General features: G+C 45.6%; 1 protein-coding gene and 1 pseudogene across 1 annotated transcript; both read left to right on the forward strand.

Moving 5' to 3' along the window:
- The first annotated feature begins 1,582 nt into the window (after positions 1–1,582).
- Positions 1,583–7,156, forward strand: FAM111A (FAM111 trypsin like peptidase A). Its single transcript, XM_016200436.2, has 2 exons — positions 1,583–2,060; positions 4,378–7,156. The coding sequence occupies exons 1-2, from the start codon at positions 1,983–1,985 to the stop codon at positions 6,106–6,108; spliced, it is 1,809 nt and encodes a 602-aa protein (XP_016055922.2). The 5' UTR covers positions 1,583–1,982; the 3' UTR covers positions 6,109–7,156.
- A 4,632-nt stretch (positions 7,157–11,788) lies between these two features.
- On the forward strand, positions 11,789–12,339 carry LOC107527655 (glycine cleavage system H protein, mitochondrial pseudogene; annotated as a pseudogene).
- The last annotated feature ends 2,380 nt before the right edge of the window (positions 12,340–14,719 follow it).

The raw sequence follows: 14,719 nt of genomic DNA on the forward strand, positions 1-14,719 counted from the left end.
CACTTTTTTTTTTAACATGTTTTTATTGATTTCAGAGAGAAGGGAAAGGGGGAGAGAGAGAGAGAGAGAGAGAGAAAAACATCAATGATGACAGAGAGTCATTGATCGCCTGCCTCCTGCACGCCCCCTACTGGGGATTGAGCCCACTACCTGGGCATGTGCCCTGACTGGGAATCAAACCGCAGTCTCCTGGTTCATGGGTTGACGCTCAACCACTGAGCCATACCAGCTGGGCCCAATTGTACTTTTTAATCCCTTCACCTCTTTTACCCAGCTTCCCCCAACCCAATCTGGCAACCATTAGTTTGTTCTTTGTATCTATGAGTCTGTTTTTATCGTTCATTTATTTCGTTCCTTAGATTCCACATATAAGTGAAATCATATAGTATTTGTTTTTTCTCTGTCTGACTTATTTCACTTAGCGTAATACCTTTCATGTCCAACCATGTTGTCACACGTGGTAAGATTTCATTCTTTTTATGGCCGAATAATAGTCCATTGTATATAATATGTACCACATCTTCTTTAAAGCATTGACTTTAGATAAGTTCTGCTTGACAAAAACTACAGGGGCTAGAGCATAAATTAAGCAACAACGTGAAGAAGCAGAATCCGGAGGTGAAATTTCTGCAAACAATTTCTCTGTTCTCTTCAACAAATCTGCTTTTTCTAGGATAAAATAAACTTAAGAGATAATAATTAAAGACAACACATGTCCCTCAACTGGATCTTGGCCTGAATAAATTAGTATTTGGATTATGTCAGAAAAAGTCCTAAATTTTCAGAGATGAAAAGTGATACTTAAGGTTAAAATGTCATGATGTCTCTAACAGTAAAATAACAAAATTTAAAAATGATGCAAATTTTCAAAAAAAATGAGCAATTATTAGCCTTATATGATAGGTATGTGGAGGCTCATTACCTTATTGTCTCTCTTTTTCTATTTGAAAATGTTTATAATAAAAAGTCAACAAAAGTATACTCTCTGGGGCTTTGTGACCTGGAGTAAGTAGCTTAATTTCTATGGGTGTCCAAGCTCTTTACCAGTAAAATGGGACTAATCATACGTATCTCACAGGGTTGTAAGCATTATATTGGGTAATTTGGGAAAAGCACATAGAATAGGGCATAGAGCATGATATACATACTCCATTCATTCATTGAATGTATCTTTATGAATGTATCTTTATTGAGGGCTTGCCATGTATCAGGCATTGTATTAGATGTTGAGATGCTGAGGTCAAGGGGCGGCTGCCCTTCCATGGCTTCCATTATTTCTAGTGGTATTTATCACTATTGACTATTTCACTCTTTTATTTACATTGTTCATTCCCCTTTGGGGAGATGGCAGAGGAAAGAGGGGGAAATACCTCTTTAAACAAGCAAACAAACAAAACAGAAGTAGCAACTAACATCCTGTCTTCCCAGGCAAACTCCCACTGTACCTTTGTCTTTATGGTTCTTTTCCCATGTTTTCCTGGAATTACACCACCACCCTGTCATAAAATCTGGAGGCCAGATTTTAACATCAGTGTAACGAGAACACACATTTGAATTCTCCAACTGCAATCCCTTCTCTGGGGTGTCTATGCCTGCCTTTGAATTTCATCTCTGCCATGTAGCTCTGGCCTTGGGGAGGTCACCTACCTTCTCTGAGTCATACTTGCCCCATCTGCAAAAGCAGATATGCCTATTTTGCATGGTATCTGTGGGCAATGGCAATGAGAGGTAACTTTTATAAAGTATTCAGTACAGTTCTCTATCGAGGAGAGCTTTTATGATTGGGGTGATTCTAGTTGGTGGATAAACTGTCTACTTGCTAAGTGAACACCTCTGAGAAGGGCAGGCCTGGAGCTGAAGGGAAAGGTAGGCTGTGAGGTCCCTGTTCAGCTTGTTCTCTGTACAATTAATGGTAACGATGAAGATGCTGCTCTAACTTGCACCTTGTTAGTGTTTCAGCTGAGCTGCCTCTTCAAGCCATCATGAGCTCTAAGAAACGGAAGTCACAGAAGGTCGCTGTGATTGAGAATAATAAGAAAATTGATGACTACTTTCCTCAGGTACGCTTGTAAATACTGTTTACATAATATATCAGTATTAGACTTAGCTATCCTTCACACTGGGTTTTATGATCTTCCTGCTGAGAAATCACCTCATTGAATGTAGGGAATGTAAAATAAGTTAAAATCTTTCTCATTCATTTTATTCTTTCCATTTTGAGGGGAGGCTGTGAGAAGGAGTTCTAATAAAAATCTTAGCCGTATCAAAGCAGCCTTTAACAAAAAGCTATTGTAACATTTCCTGAACACCGGCGACAAAAATCAAATATAATGCATTACAGTAAAATATGGAATGAAAACAAAATTAATGTCACTTCATAGCCAGAAAGTATATACCATGCAAATACGGCTGATCTATTTGATAACAATAATACATTTGTTACAATCTAGAGAAAAAATTCTTAAATATTTATCTCACTATAAGCTTATTAGGCAGGCAGGGAGGACTTTCTTATCCTCAAGTTGTTTACAAAGAGAGGAAAGGAGTGTGTTGCTTCTTAAGGCAGTAGTGGGATGAAGACTTGGACTTAAGTTTACTGACATTAGGGGGGGCCCTTTGTACTAACGGGGCTCTGTTATCTTATCAAACCATCATATCCCTTCTCGAGTCTAAAATGCTCCTTGAATTTATTACGAAAAATGTTGCGAGATGGTGAGCATTTGAGAAAGCCTTTAACTTTTCTTTTATTCTGATTCTAACTAGAATATCCAAAAGCATAGAAAAGCCAAGCCAAGCCTACTTCTGGTTTCCTCTGTCCCAGCTAGTAACCCTGCAAGGCCTCCAGGTGCCCCTTTCAAACTGCCTACATCTGCCCAGGAATCCTTGGGCTCGTTGGAAATGCTCCGTAGTGTTCCAGTGGGCTGTGCGTCAAGGATGCTTCTGACAGCATTGGGCTGGAGGGACGCTCTTTGGGAGTTTAATATGTGTGCCCAGAGTCAATTTATATTACCTTGTGTTTCTTTTGTTTTTATCCAGAATATTAGTACCATTACAAAGAAGGAAAATAAAAGTTAACTTATTAATGTGCCAGTCACTGCGCTAGACATTGTCACATAGGATGTTACACTTCATTTTTGTAACAATCCTGGTGTTTTTCCCATTACCAGCAAGCGGCATCTGTTGCCACTTGAGCCACGATGAATCCTTCTTGGCCAATATGTATTTTTTAGATGTAGGAATCAGGTGCTCTTAAGTTTTTATTGAATTCCTGCTATTCGATTAATCCTCCTTATGTAATTCCTCTCCCTTCTTTCATCCCTGGTCTTTAAGATAATGCCCTAGAAAAAGGAATTGTGGATATAAAATTTACCCAAAAAGCCAATATGTAGTCTAATGAAAAAAATAGTGGACTAAGTATTGGAGTTCAGATAGTCTCTTTGTTAACTGGTTATTATGTAACCCTAAGAAAGGCACTTACAGGAAAAACTTTCTGTGCCTCAGTTTCTCCATCAGAAGAACAGATGCTGTGTTTGTTGCTCTTCATTTCATGGGATTTGGGAATTAATTGATGTTATAGAGGAAATAACTTGAGTTCTTTACATAATAGATGCTGGGTGAATCAGGGTTTTATTATTAGAAATAACTATGTTATTATGACCAAATAATTAGTGAACTGATGATGGTTTCCTTTAACATTTTGTGCCCAATAATAAACCATGATACCTTATCCTTGCTGAGTTTGGGGCTTTAAAAACAAGTTTTTGGTGCAATCCATCACTGTGATCAGAGAAAGTAAAAATGATACAGCTGCCCGGCCGGGTGTGGCTCAGTGGTTGAGCGTTGATCTAGGATCCAGGCGATTGGGGTTCGATTCCCGGTCAGGGCACATGCCCGGGTTGCGGGCTTGATCCCCAGTTGGGGGCATGCAGGAGGCTGCTGATCGATGGCTCTCTCATCATTGATGTTTCTTTCTATCTCTCTCTCTCCCTCTCCTTTCCTCTCTCTGAAATCAATAAAGATATATTAAAAAAAAAAAAAAGATACAGCTGAAAGTAGTAAACAGACCTGACAGAACTCTGTAAGAGAGCCGGCAGATGTTAAGCATTTCTGTTTTTGATGCGCCTAGAACAGTGATTCCTGTTCTACTTCTCAGAAAAATGCACCAGTCTAACGGTATGAAAAGCTTATCTAACTGATGGAAGAGAAAACTCAGCTTATATTTTAGCCCCCAACTCAAACTCTGAATTCTATTCACTGGCCTTTGGAGATTGGTTCTGAGTTTCCTATAGAAATTTTGTGAATTGCATACTAAAAAGAGAAACAAAAGGCAAGGGTTGCTTCCATAGTCTTACAGCCTTTAACATTTTAACATTTTAGATCGATAAGAAACAAGAGAATAATCCCGGCATGCCTCAGATGAAGATGGGCTCCAGAAAAGGCCTCAAAAATATAACTAATACCCAGGATCTTGGACGCAAAGACCAGGCTATATCCCCAAATAAGGTACTTTACATTATCTTGGATGTACACCTCAGGAAAAACAAACAAAGGAAGCACATGCTCACACATAATCCTGAGTACAGCTTATCGGTGGCCATCGACACCCTTCAGGCTGTGAAGGAGGAGAGAGAAGCTCAGTCGGGCAGAGAAATGCTGGTGAGGGGCGTGAAGGAGATCGAAGGCTACGTAAACCTCGGGATGCCCCTCAGCTGCTTGCCCGACAACTGCCACCTGGCGGTTACATTTGCCAGGAGTAAAAGCAAGCAGAAAGCAGAGAACCAGATATTTGGCCGGCTTGACAAGGGGTCCACCGACTGTGTCAAGTTCTTCATCCATGCCATTGGGAAGGAGAGAAAAAGGCTCGTGAGGCGCGGCGAGCTGCACAAGGAAGGGTGCAGACTCTGCGTGTTCGCCTTCAAGGGGGAAACGGTCAAGGACGCCGTCTGCAAGGACCGCAGGTTTCTTTCCTTCCTGGAGAGCGAGGACTGGAGGCTCATCGAGGGCCTGGACTCCGTTGTAGAAAGCAGCCAGCTGGTCGACGCCCTGGAGGGCAAGCTCTTCCAGGTGGAGGTCAAGAGATCGAGGGGCGCTAAGACGGCGGCCCCGCCGAGCCCCCAGCCGGGGGACGGAAACGCGGGTGTGCTGGGAGGAGAAATTGTGGCCCAGTACCCTAGCCTGAAAAGAGAAACTGAAAAAATTAGAGAAATCTTCAAAAAGAAACTGAAAAATACTAAGGACAGAAGATTGTTTCTTGAGCAAAAAACAAACTTTGGGAAAGTGACCAAAAACTCTACCCCGGTTAAAACACTCAAGCTTCTTTGTCACCTCAGCCAGTCAGTTGGGTACATAGAATGGGACAACAACGGAAATAAGGGCTGTGCCACCTGCTTTGTGTTTACAGGGCTGTACATTTTCACCTGTCGGCATGTAATAAGTAACATGGTGGGAAAAGGGATCAGTCCAAGTGGGTGGGCTTCCATAATTGGTGAGTGTGTAAGGGTGGCCTTTGGTTACGAAGACAGCCAAGACGGCAAGAACTTCTTTCCCGTTGAACCTTGGTTTGAGGTGTCTGATGCGGACCTCGATTATGCCGTTCTGAAGCTGAAGGAAAATGGACAGCAAGTACCTGTGGGACTCTACAATGGAATTGGTCCTGCACCACGTAGTGGGTTGATATATATCATCGGCCATCCAGACAGAGAGGCAAAGGCTACCGATGCTTGTGTTATAATCCCTCAGGAGCAGCGAGTCGAGAAATATCGGGAACATCTTCAGGCTGAAGGATATAATGATGACCTTCAGTTTATCCATATGTTCACTCAAAAAAGTTTCCAGGAAATTGTTCCCAGACCTGATGTGATTACCTATGACACCTGTTTTTACTTTGGGTCTTCTGGCTCTCCAGTGTTCGATTCAAAAGGTTCATTGGTGGCCATGCATGCTGCTGGCTTCCGTAATCTCTACCAAAATGAATTTTCCAGTATCATTGAGTTAGGCATCACCATGGAATCCATCCTCCATAATATTAAACAAAACTATGGGGCGTGGTATGATGAATTATTCAAAACTCAGCAGGATGTGGAAATGATGAGCGACGAGGGGTGCTGACAGTGAGAATTCAGTCTGCTTCCGAGCTTTAAGAGAATTAGCTGTGGAAGGTTTTCCACCTTCCATATCTTCCCGTAAGTTCGGTTGCTTGAAGGCAGGATCCAAAACTTGTTCATCTCATGTCTGGCACATAGAAAGTAAGTGCTTAGAAAATGTGTGGGTCAGTCGGTAGCAAAACTTAGGGCTTCGGTTAATCTTAACTGTGGAGCTAAATGCTCAATTAAAAATGATCTCAAGTAAAAATCTTTTAGAATTTCCAAAATCCTCATATTACTAGAACTGTCAGGGCATAGGTGTTCTGAAATTCAGAGAGTGGTAGCCACTCCTCATGTATTTACAGGCTATCAGAACAAGGGGGATGTCTTAAAGATCACATTATTTTATCCAGATTTCCTTAGTTTTTAACAAATGTCTTTTTTTCTGTTCCGGGATTCTGTCCAGCCGCATTATATATGGCTGTCACGTCTCTTTAGGCTCCTCTTGGCTGTGACACTTTGTCAGACTTTTCTTGTTCTTAATGACTTTAATAGGAAGACTACTGATCAGATATTTTGTAGGATGCTCTTCTACTGGAATTTGATATTTTTGTAATAATTAGACTGGGCTTGTGAGTTTTAAAGAGAAGGTCACCTAAAATTTCCCTGGGCTTCGCCTACCTATCCCTCCCCTCTGCCCTGACTCCTGGTGACCACTGACCTTTTCACTGTCTTTATAGTTTTGCTTTTTCCGGAAGGTCCTATAAGTGGAACCATATTATATGTAGCTTTTTCAGATTGACTCCTTTCACTTAGCAATATGCAACTGAAGTTCCTCTGAGTCTTTTCATGGTTTGATAGCTCATTTCTTTTTATCACTGAATAATATTCTATTGTATATCTCAGTTTTTTTTTTTTTATTCACCTTTTGAAAGATCTCTTAGTTGCTTCCTTTTTTGGTGATAATAAATAAAACTGCTATAAGCATTTGTGTACAAATTTTTGTATAAACGTATGTTCTCAATTCACATATGGTAAACACCAAGGAGGGTGGTCATTGGACTGCATGGTAAACTTACATTTAACTTCGAAAGTATCTGCCGAACTGTCTTCCACATGGCTGTACGATTTCGCATTCCCACCAGGGAAGGAAGAGAATTCCTACTCATTCACATCCTCGCCGGCATTTGGTATGGTCACCTTTTCTAGATTTCGGACATATTAATCCTGTGGAAATGCATTATATCCTTGGGGGTATTATGGGATTTATCATGAAACTGGGACTGTCTTGGACGACCTAGCATATGTATATACAGTTATGGTATGGGTCCATATTCGTCCGGAGAAGAAAGCCACCATAAATATTACAAGAATAGGGTATTTAATTAGGAACGAGGGGTTAGATGAGTGTGGGAGGAGCAGGGGGAGAGATCCATAAGGCTGTCAGCCAAAGTGTTGGGCGTGGGGAGAAGTGGCTGCTTGACTTGGGGGAGACTGAGCCAGTCCCACCTCTTGTCACCATGATGGTAAAGGAGCAGCTTCCAGAGAGGTTGCAAAGTTGCTGCATCAGACACAGCCTCCAAGTGGGAGGGCGTGTAGATACCACAGTCCTGTCTGATCTCCACGATCGTCCAAGAAACGATGCCTACCACTTAATTTTCACCTTCCAAGTTTCTTAGGAGTTTTTCTTATGGACAAAGGCCAACCCATAACACAGGGATTCTGGGGGAAAATAGTTCTCAGCTTTACAAGTGGTGTTGCTAGGTAATCAGCGTGCGTGCGCACACACACACACACGCACACAATACGTGAACATGTGTAGAATCGTAAGTTATTGTTCGTGAGGCGGTAATGCAGTTTTTCTCATAAAGTGTATGTCACAACTTTAACTGATTACTAACTACAGGTCATCTGCACGCTCACTATGTCCTGAAAGTAAATTATGCTATAAAGAAATCCTACCACCAGAGGTTTTTTGTTCAGATGAAATACACGGACACTGAGAAGTATGGTGTAAAAGATCAGCCTAAAATTTCACATAGGTAGGAAAAAACGGTTTCTTCCTGTTTCCTTTTGATCTTCCTTACTGTCCACCTCTTTTCTGTCTCTGCTCATTTCCCACATGGGAATTCCAGATGAGCTTGCAAAAGAGTTAAACATGCCCCTTTTTTTCTCATTGATACTGTGTTTCTTTTCCAAAATATTCACTTCCATATTTGTGTCCCCGGAAAACATATGTTCAAGTCCTGCCTGCTAGTATCTGTGAATGTGAATTTGACTTTTTTGGAGACAGAGTCTTTGCAAAAGTAATTAAGTTAAGGATCTCTAGATGAGATCATTCGCATTTCGGGTGGGACCTAAATCCAATGACTGGTGTCCTCTTGAGGGAAAGAAAAGGGAGGTTTGACCCACACCAAGAAGACGACCTTGTGGGGGAGAAAAGAAAATAAGAGGAAGACATGAATATGTCTTGGGGTGCTGGGCCAAAGGGATGAGCAGACAGAAAACTAAGAAGCCCACCAGCTTCCCTCCAGGCTGGAGCCCATTTCAAAGCCAGTGTCTCATTTAGAACCATGTCCCCTCCCTTCTTACACAGGAGCCAACCCTGACACTTGATTGCCAGCCCCCAGACCTCTCCAGCCCCTTCATTTCTTCTACTAAACTTCTGAACTCTGTCCGGAGCTCTGACTGCAAAGAAAGATGCGGGAATTTGTGAACAGAAAAGGGGGCCCTGTCTCCATTGCATGGTGCAGGCATTTGGGAGCCTAAGACTTGAGGTGTCACCAGTGCAAGGTATATGGGAAGGGGCGTGGAGCTCCCCTGCCCTCTCCAGGGGCACCACCCTCCTAGCACCTCCACGTGTTCACCAACTGACCTTGCTATTTGGTGGCAGTTACTATTGATTAGCTTTGGGTGAACTAAAACCTAAAAGTTCATTTGGTTGAACCCAAAGCACCACAACCACTCACAACCAAGAATAGAAGCATGTAGTCGCTCTTGTCTCCAGCCTCACCCATCCCCCGGTTCCTCCTTTCATCCTTTAACAAAACCTCAGCTGCTTTTGGAACTGAGATCTCCCTGTTCCCGAGGGGCCCAAAGGCCATATACGCTTGTGTGAACATGGGAGGGAAAGAATAAAACTTGGCCTAGTTGAATTCAGGTGCCCAAATCCCCATCCTACTCTGGTCAAGAGAGGAAAAGATTCTGAGCACAGGAGTGGTCAAAGATACTGAGAACTGAGGCATGGAGTTGAGGTGAGGGGCAGGGGGTAGTCCCCAGGCTTGGGTGCTCACCAGACACTGAGAGGTACATGAGAGAAGAAACAGCACTGTGCCAAGGTGCTGAGCCTGGAACAAGAGGACAAGGGCAGGAAAGAGACTGGCAATTAAGTTTTCTCTGCTCCACTGTCCCACCCTTAGTTAGCCTGCCTCCATCACCCTGAACTTCCCTGGGCTTCTGGAGAGAATCTATGATTTGCATGGTGCTCCCACAGGAGGAAAGTCACCCTAATTCAATTGATGGGGTTAGGCAAGAGCTGAGGTGGGGAAGGAAAGCTGGAGTGACCTTGTGGGTTGAGTCCTCTGGATGCACTGCTGTGGAACTGATGTGTTGCATGCCTGTACTTCTCAATTCATAAGTGCCAGAGGGGATTCTCCAATTCAGGAACCGCTTCAAGTGGAACATGTGGATTGACCCCAAACCATTTCGCTGTCTCCTCTGAATACTAGATAGAATCCCAAAAGTAGAAAGGGAAATCCCAGCTTGGGTTAAAGACAGAAAGGCCTCCAGGCACTCAGACGACATTTTTCTGGTACAACATCGCCACCTGCTGGATGCAGCCACCAGTAGTCCCTTCTAAACCAAGGCCGGCATTATTGACTTGTTGCTAAGCTGTTGACACCGATGGCTACACCCAAGGTGGTCTCTTCCACCTGGCATTCCTTGTTTGTGGTGTTTCAACTCAGACTCATTGACTAACAAAGGAAGGATCCCAAGTGCCTTGGTGGTAAAATACAAATGGTATCTATACTCGGGAGCTCAGCCAGCCTGGCCTTGGCATCGTCTTGGATTTTACATGAAAAAGTGACAGTTGCCTTTCTGGGGGAAACTTTATCCCCAACTTCATCATCTGGATTTTGTTGTTTTCCCTCCAGGAAGGGATCACCCTGTCTTCTGACAGAGTGAAATAAGATCATCCTAATTCAATCAGGGATGGAAGTGACTTGAGGCTGAGTTACAGAATGTTAAAACTGTCTACGGAGAAACGAGATGGTGGCGCAGGGGACAGCTGCACCCGCCGCCTCCCGCAGCCACATCAAAATCACAACTAAACCACAGAACTACCATCACTCAGAGCCTCCTGGGATTCGGCTGCACAGAAGCCCCACAGCCAGGGAGCTGAAGAAGCACCGAGACCCGGAGGAGGGGCGGGGACGCAGGCCGATGGGGCTTAATTGGAAACACGGCCACTGGCCCACACCCAGTGCCTCGGGGTAAACCCGGGAGGGCATCTCGGCGGTGGAGGTTTTCCGGAGGAGGGAGGGGTCCCAGCCCCACAGCAGGCCCCCAGCCCAGGGCTCCAGGCCGGGAAGAGACGTCCCCACAACTCCGGGCTGTGAAACCAGCGGGGACTGTCCCTGAGGGTCGCGGAGGCTGTGGGAGCCCCAGCAGCTCCTCTTAAGGGCCGCGCACGGACTCACTCGGACGCTCCCTCTGAGCCCAGCGCCGGGCAGCAGCCGGAAAGGACCCGGGACACTCGGGGGGGAACTAACCTGCCTGAGATCCGGGCGAGAGGCGGAGGGCGGCTTCCTCCCAGGCAGAGGGGCTGGCGGAGGCCATGGCTCCTGTGTCGAGCCCTCCCGCACACAGCCGGCAGGCGGGCACCATATTTGAGTCGCCAGCACCTGACTCTCACCTTTGGCCCCGCCCCGTGACTCCCGGAGGCCCCGCCCCTCCCCACCTGCAGCTCATCCGGGCCATTTCCAGGGGCTTTTCTGTGCAAGTGGCCTCTGGAGCCTCACGCTTAGGACTTTCCTAAAGTCTCTCAAACAAGCAGCAGTTGCCCCATAGGGCTTGATAAGCGGCCCCAGGCCTGGCACTAGCGGCAGCTGCATTGGCTCATAGCTTGGCCTCTCCTGGGCACCGCCAAGCCCAGCACAAGGAGCAGCCAACTACGGTTTGCTGTGTAGCTCATGCTGGGTGGCCCTGGGCAAGGCACAGGCACAGGCTGACTTTGCACCTCCCGGGAGGCCCCAGAGACAGGGCACCTGGTGGTCAGACTTGACCACGCTGGATGACAACCCTACCAAATCCACGAGTGACACTCAAGGGGCGCACTTGGTGAACACCAAAGCTCCACTGAAGTAAATCCTGCTCCATAGGGGTGTCTCCAGCACAGCAGCTCTCTGGCTGTACCTGCAGCTGGTCCTCATACCTGATTGGCCTGGGGGTCGGTTCCTCCCAGGGACGCCAACAGCAACCAAGGCTCAGCTACAACAGGACAGTGCACACAGCCCACACAGGGGAGCACCTAGAAGGCCCAGCTCAGGTGCCTGGGGACGCTGAGCCACTGGACCCTACAGGACACCTGCTACACAAAGCCACTCTACAAACTCCAGGAGACATAGCAGCTCTACCTAATACATAGAAACACACCTGGGCCTGCCCGAGTGCCTTGGAGCGGTGCCGCGAGCCCTCCAGCGAACATGGTGCTCCAAGCGGCGCGGAGCGTGCGTGCTGCAGTCCTCGGCCTGTGCGCCCGTCTGCTGGGCCCTGCCGGCCGCGGCCCTGGGGCCTGAGGACTCGCACGTTCCGGACACTGCACACCGGCACCAGCCTGCTGTCGGTGTGTAAATTCACAGAGAAACATGAATGGATAACAACAGAAAATGGGATTGGAACAGTGGGAATCAGCAATTTTGCACAGGAAGCTTTGGGAGATGTTGTTTACTGTAGTCTGCCTGAAATTGGGACAAAGTTGAACAAGCAAGATGAGTTTGGTGCTTTGGAGAGTGTGAAAGCTGCTAGTGAACTCTACTCTCCTCTGTCAGGAGAAGTAACTGAAATTAATGAAGCTCTTGCAGAAAATCCAGGACTTGTCAACAAACCTTGCTATGAAGATGGTTGGCTAATCAAGATGACACTGAGTAACCCTTCAGAACTAGATGAACTAATGAGTGAAGAAGCATATGAGAAACACATTAAATCTATTGAGGAGTGAAAATGGAACCCCCCTAAATAAAGTAGTATGAAACAACTTGATCTAAATAGTTGTCTTAAATTAGTGGTGGATAAAAGATTTAGTAATACCAATGGGGGAAAAAATTACAGTAATGCTACTGGACAAAAATACCCCTTAACTTTCTAATGATGGCAAATAAACACAATATGCATCTTTTTCACAACACCCTATGATTTTTAGGCTAGACTACAGTTATAATATTCAGAATTCCTGAAATTATCTGTGGTAAAACCTAGTTACAAAAATTATGTACTTCAAGGATAACATTGTTATCTTAAGCCCTATATAATATTGTAACTTGCTTATATCAGTCTCTGGGTTTGGGTCAAAATACTTAATGATCTTTCCTTTGGAAATAGCGGGCAGTAAAGAAAAGTTTTTGTTGTTACGCTGTCAAATGAGGAACAATGCTGTCTTAATTTAGGAATATAATGAGTTTGCTGGTGCTATTTTTATACACTGAAGCATCAGCCTTGCAGGAAAACAAGAAAGTTTAATAATAAAACATTCCACTTCTTCATTTAAAAAAAAAAAAAAAAGACTCTGTCTACCTCTGGTCTCTCCACTTCTTGATTTTAGCCCTCCTGGGGTCCCAACCCATAGCTTAAGATGTTTACTAGGCGCCCCTCCTGTGTCGAACCTGAGCTCCAACTCTATCTTGTCGGAACTGTCTTTAGGAAACTCGGCCCCATTTTTCATTGGCTCACCAGGGTGGAGGGGTGTGGCCATTGGTTGGATGAATTTGTTCTTTTCTGTCGTGATCAGAAAAGGGGATCAGCCCTGACTGGTGTGTCTCGGTGGTTAGAGTGTCCACCTGTGGACCAAAGGGTTGTGGGTTCAAGTCCCACTCAAGGGCACATACCTGGGTTGCAGGTTTGATCCCCAGCCCCATGGCCCCAAAGGCAGCAACCAATCAATGTGTCTCACATGGATGCTTTTTTATCTCTCTCCCTCCCCTTCCCTCCCTCCCTTCAACTCTCTCAAGAAATCAATGGAAAAAATATTCTCTGGTAAGAATAAACAAAAAAACAAAAATGGAAGGAAGGAAGGAAGGAAGGAAGGAAGGAAGGAAGGAAGGAAGGAAGGAAGGAAGGAAGGAAGGAAGGAAGGAAGGAAGGGAGGGAGGGAGGGAGGGAGGGGGGGAGGGAGGGGGGAGGGAGGGAGGGGGGAGGGGGGGAGGGGGGAGGGAGGGGGGAGGGAGGGGGGAGGGGGGGGGAGGGAGGGAGGGAGGGAGGAGAGAAATGGAGATCAAACCCAGCTCAACTCACATGGATGGAGTAGGCAATAGTAGATATTTTTGGGTTCAGCCCCAAGACTATAGTAACACTCTCTTCTTTTGTTACCGTATAGATAGGAAAAGCCTGGACTCTCTGTACTCCCTATGGGCCACCCCATTAATCCACTCTCTCAATGATACTATGTTCATCGGGCCAGATGAGCAAGAAGTAGCCAACGCCTTAGAGGTCACGGTCCATACGCATTTCAGACGATGGGGAATGAACCCCATGAAGAACCAGGGGCCCCCTAAATCAGGGACATGCCAGGATTTCTCATCCAAGGTAAAAGATAAGTTACTGAATCTTACATAGCCCATTATGAGGAAGGAAGCGCAGCGCCTCTTTGTTTCTAAAGGTAGCATATTCCACAGCTGCATTTACTGTTTAGCCCAAACGAGGCTGAGACTGGGAAAGGTCTGAAGAAGATCCTGGCTGTGGTGAAAACAGTGCTGCTACTTAGGTGACAGTGTCGCTTAGGCGACCCTAGGGTGTTAGCAGCATCAGGTGTGGGCAAAAGTTTCCGCGTGGAGTTAACGGCAAGCGCACGTGGGGGACTCACAGGACAGACTCCTCCTGGGTTCTGAATCAGGCCACATGCTCAGTCCCTCTCAGGCGCGATTTGGCATTTATTTTTGTTCTGTTGTGACTCTCTGCCATGCTTAACGTGACAGACACAAGAAGGCCAGATACGAAATCAGGCTGGACACAGGGAAGAGCCTCTTCCTTCCTGATTCCCAGTCTTCTTCCCAACAGCCTGCCCAACGTTTGTTACAAGCACCCTTACCTTTTTCCACCTGGGGATTTCTGGTTCAGCTGCTCAGACGCTGTTTTCTCTCTGGTCCTTCTAGTGTCCCCTCACATCATTACTGATAGTTTCTGGATCTATACCTACAGAGACCACAAGGTTTCCAGAGTTTGTTCACACTCTGGGTATCATGACTGAAAGTAAAAATAGCTCAATAAAATTTAGATTACCTTTCCTTCAAGTCTACCCTCGTTCTTCCAGAACACTCTAACCTCATTTCTCCCTTCCCTTTCTTTACATTGAGGTGCCTCTACAAGGCCACATACCTCGCTGTATGACATGGGGGGGGGCAGCACCAGGGTACCGGGGCAGG

Source organism: Miniopterus natalensis, chromosome 11 (genome assembly GCF_054644295.1).
Source record: "Miniopterus natalensis isolate mMinNat1 chromosome 11, mMinNat1.hap1, whole genome shotgun sequence".
NCBI lineage: Eukaryota > Metazoa > Chordata > Mammalia > Chiroptera > Miniopteridae > Miniopterus > Miniopterus natalensis.

Bases quoted from the DNA above. Each gene is read 5' to 3' on its own strand.
- FAM111A (XM_016200436.2), top strand. From the start codon at position 1,983: ATGAGCTCTAAGAAACGGAAGTCACAGAAGGTCGCTGTGATTGAGAAT. The intron at 2,061-4,377 runs GTACGCTTGTAA...TTAACATTTTAG, and splicing joins TTGATGACTACTTTCCTCAG to ATCGATAAGAAACAAGAGAA.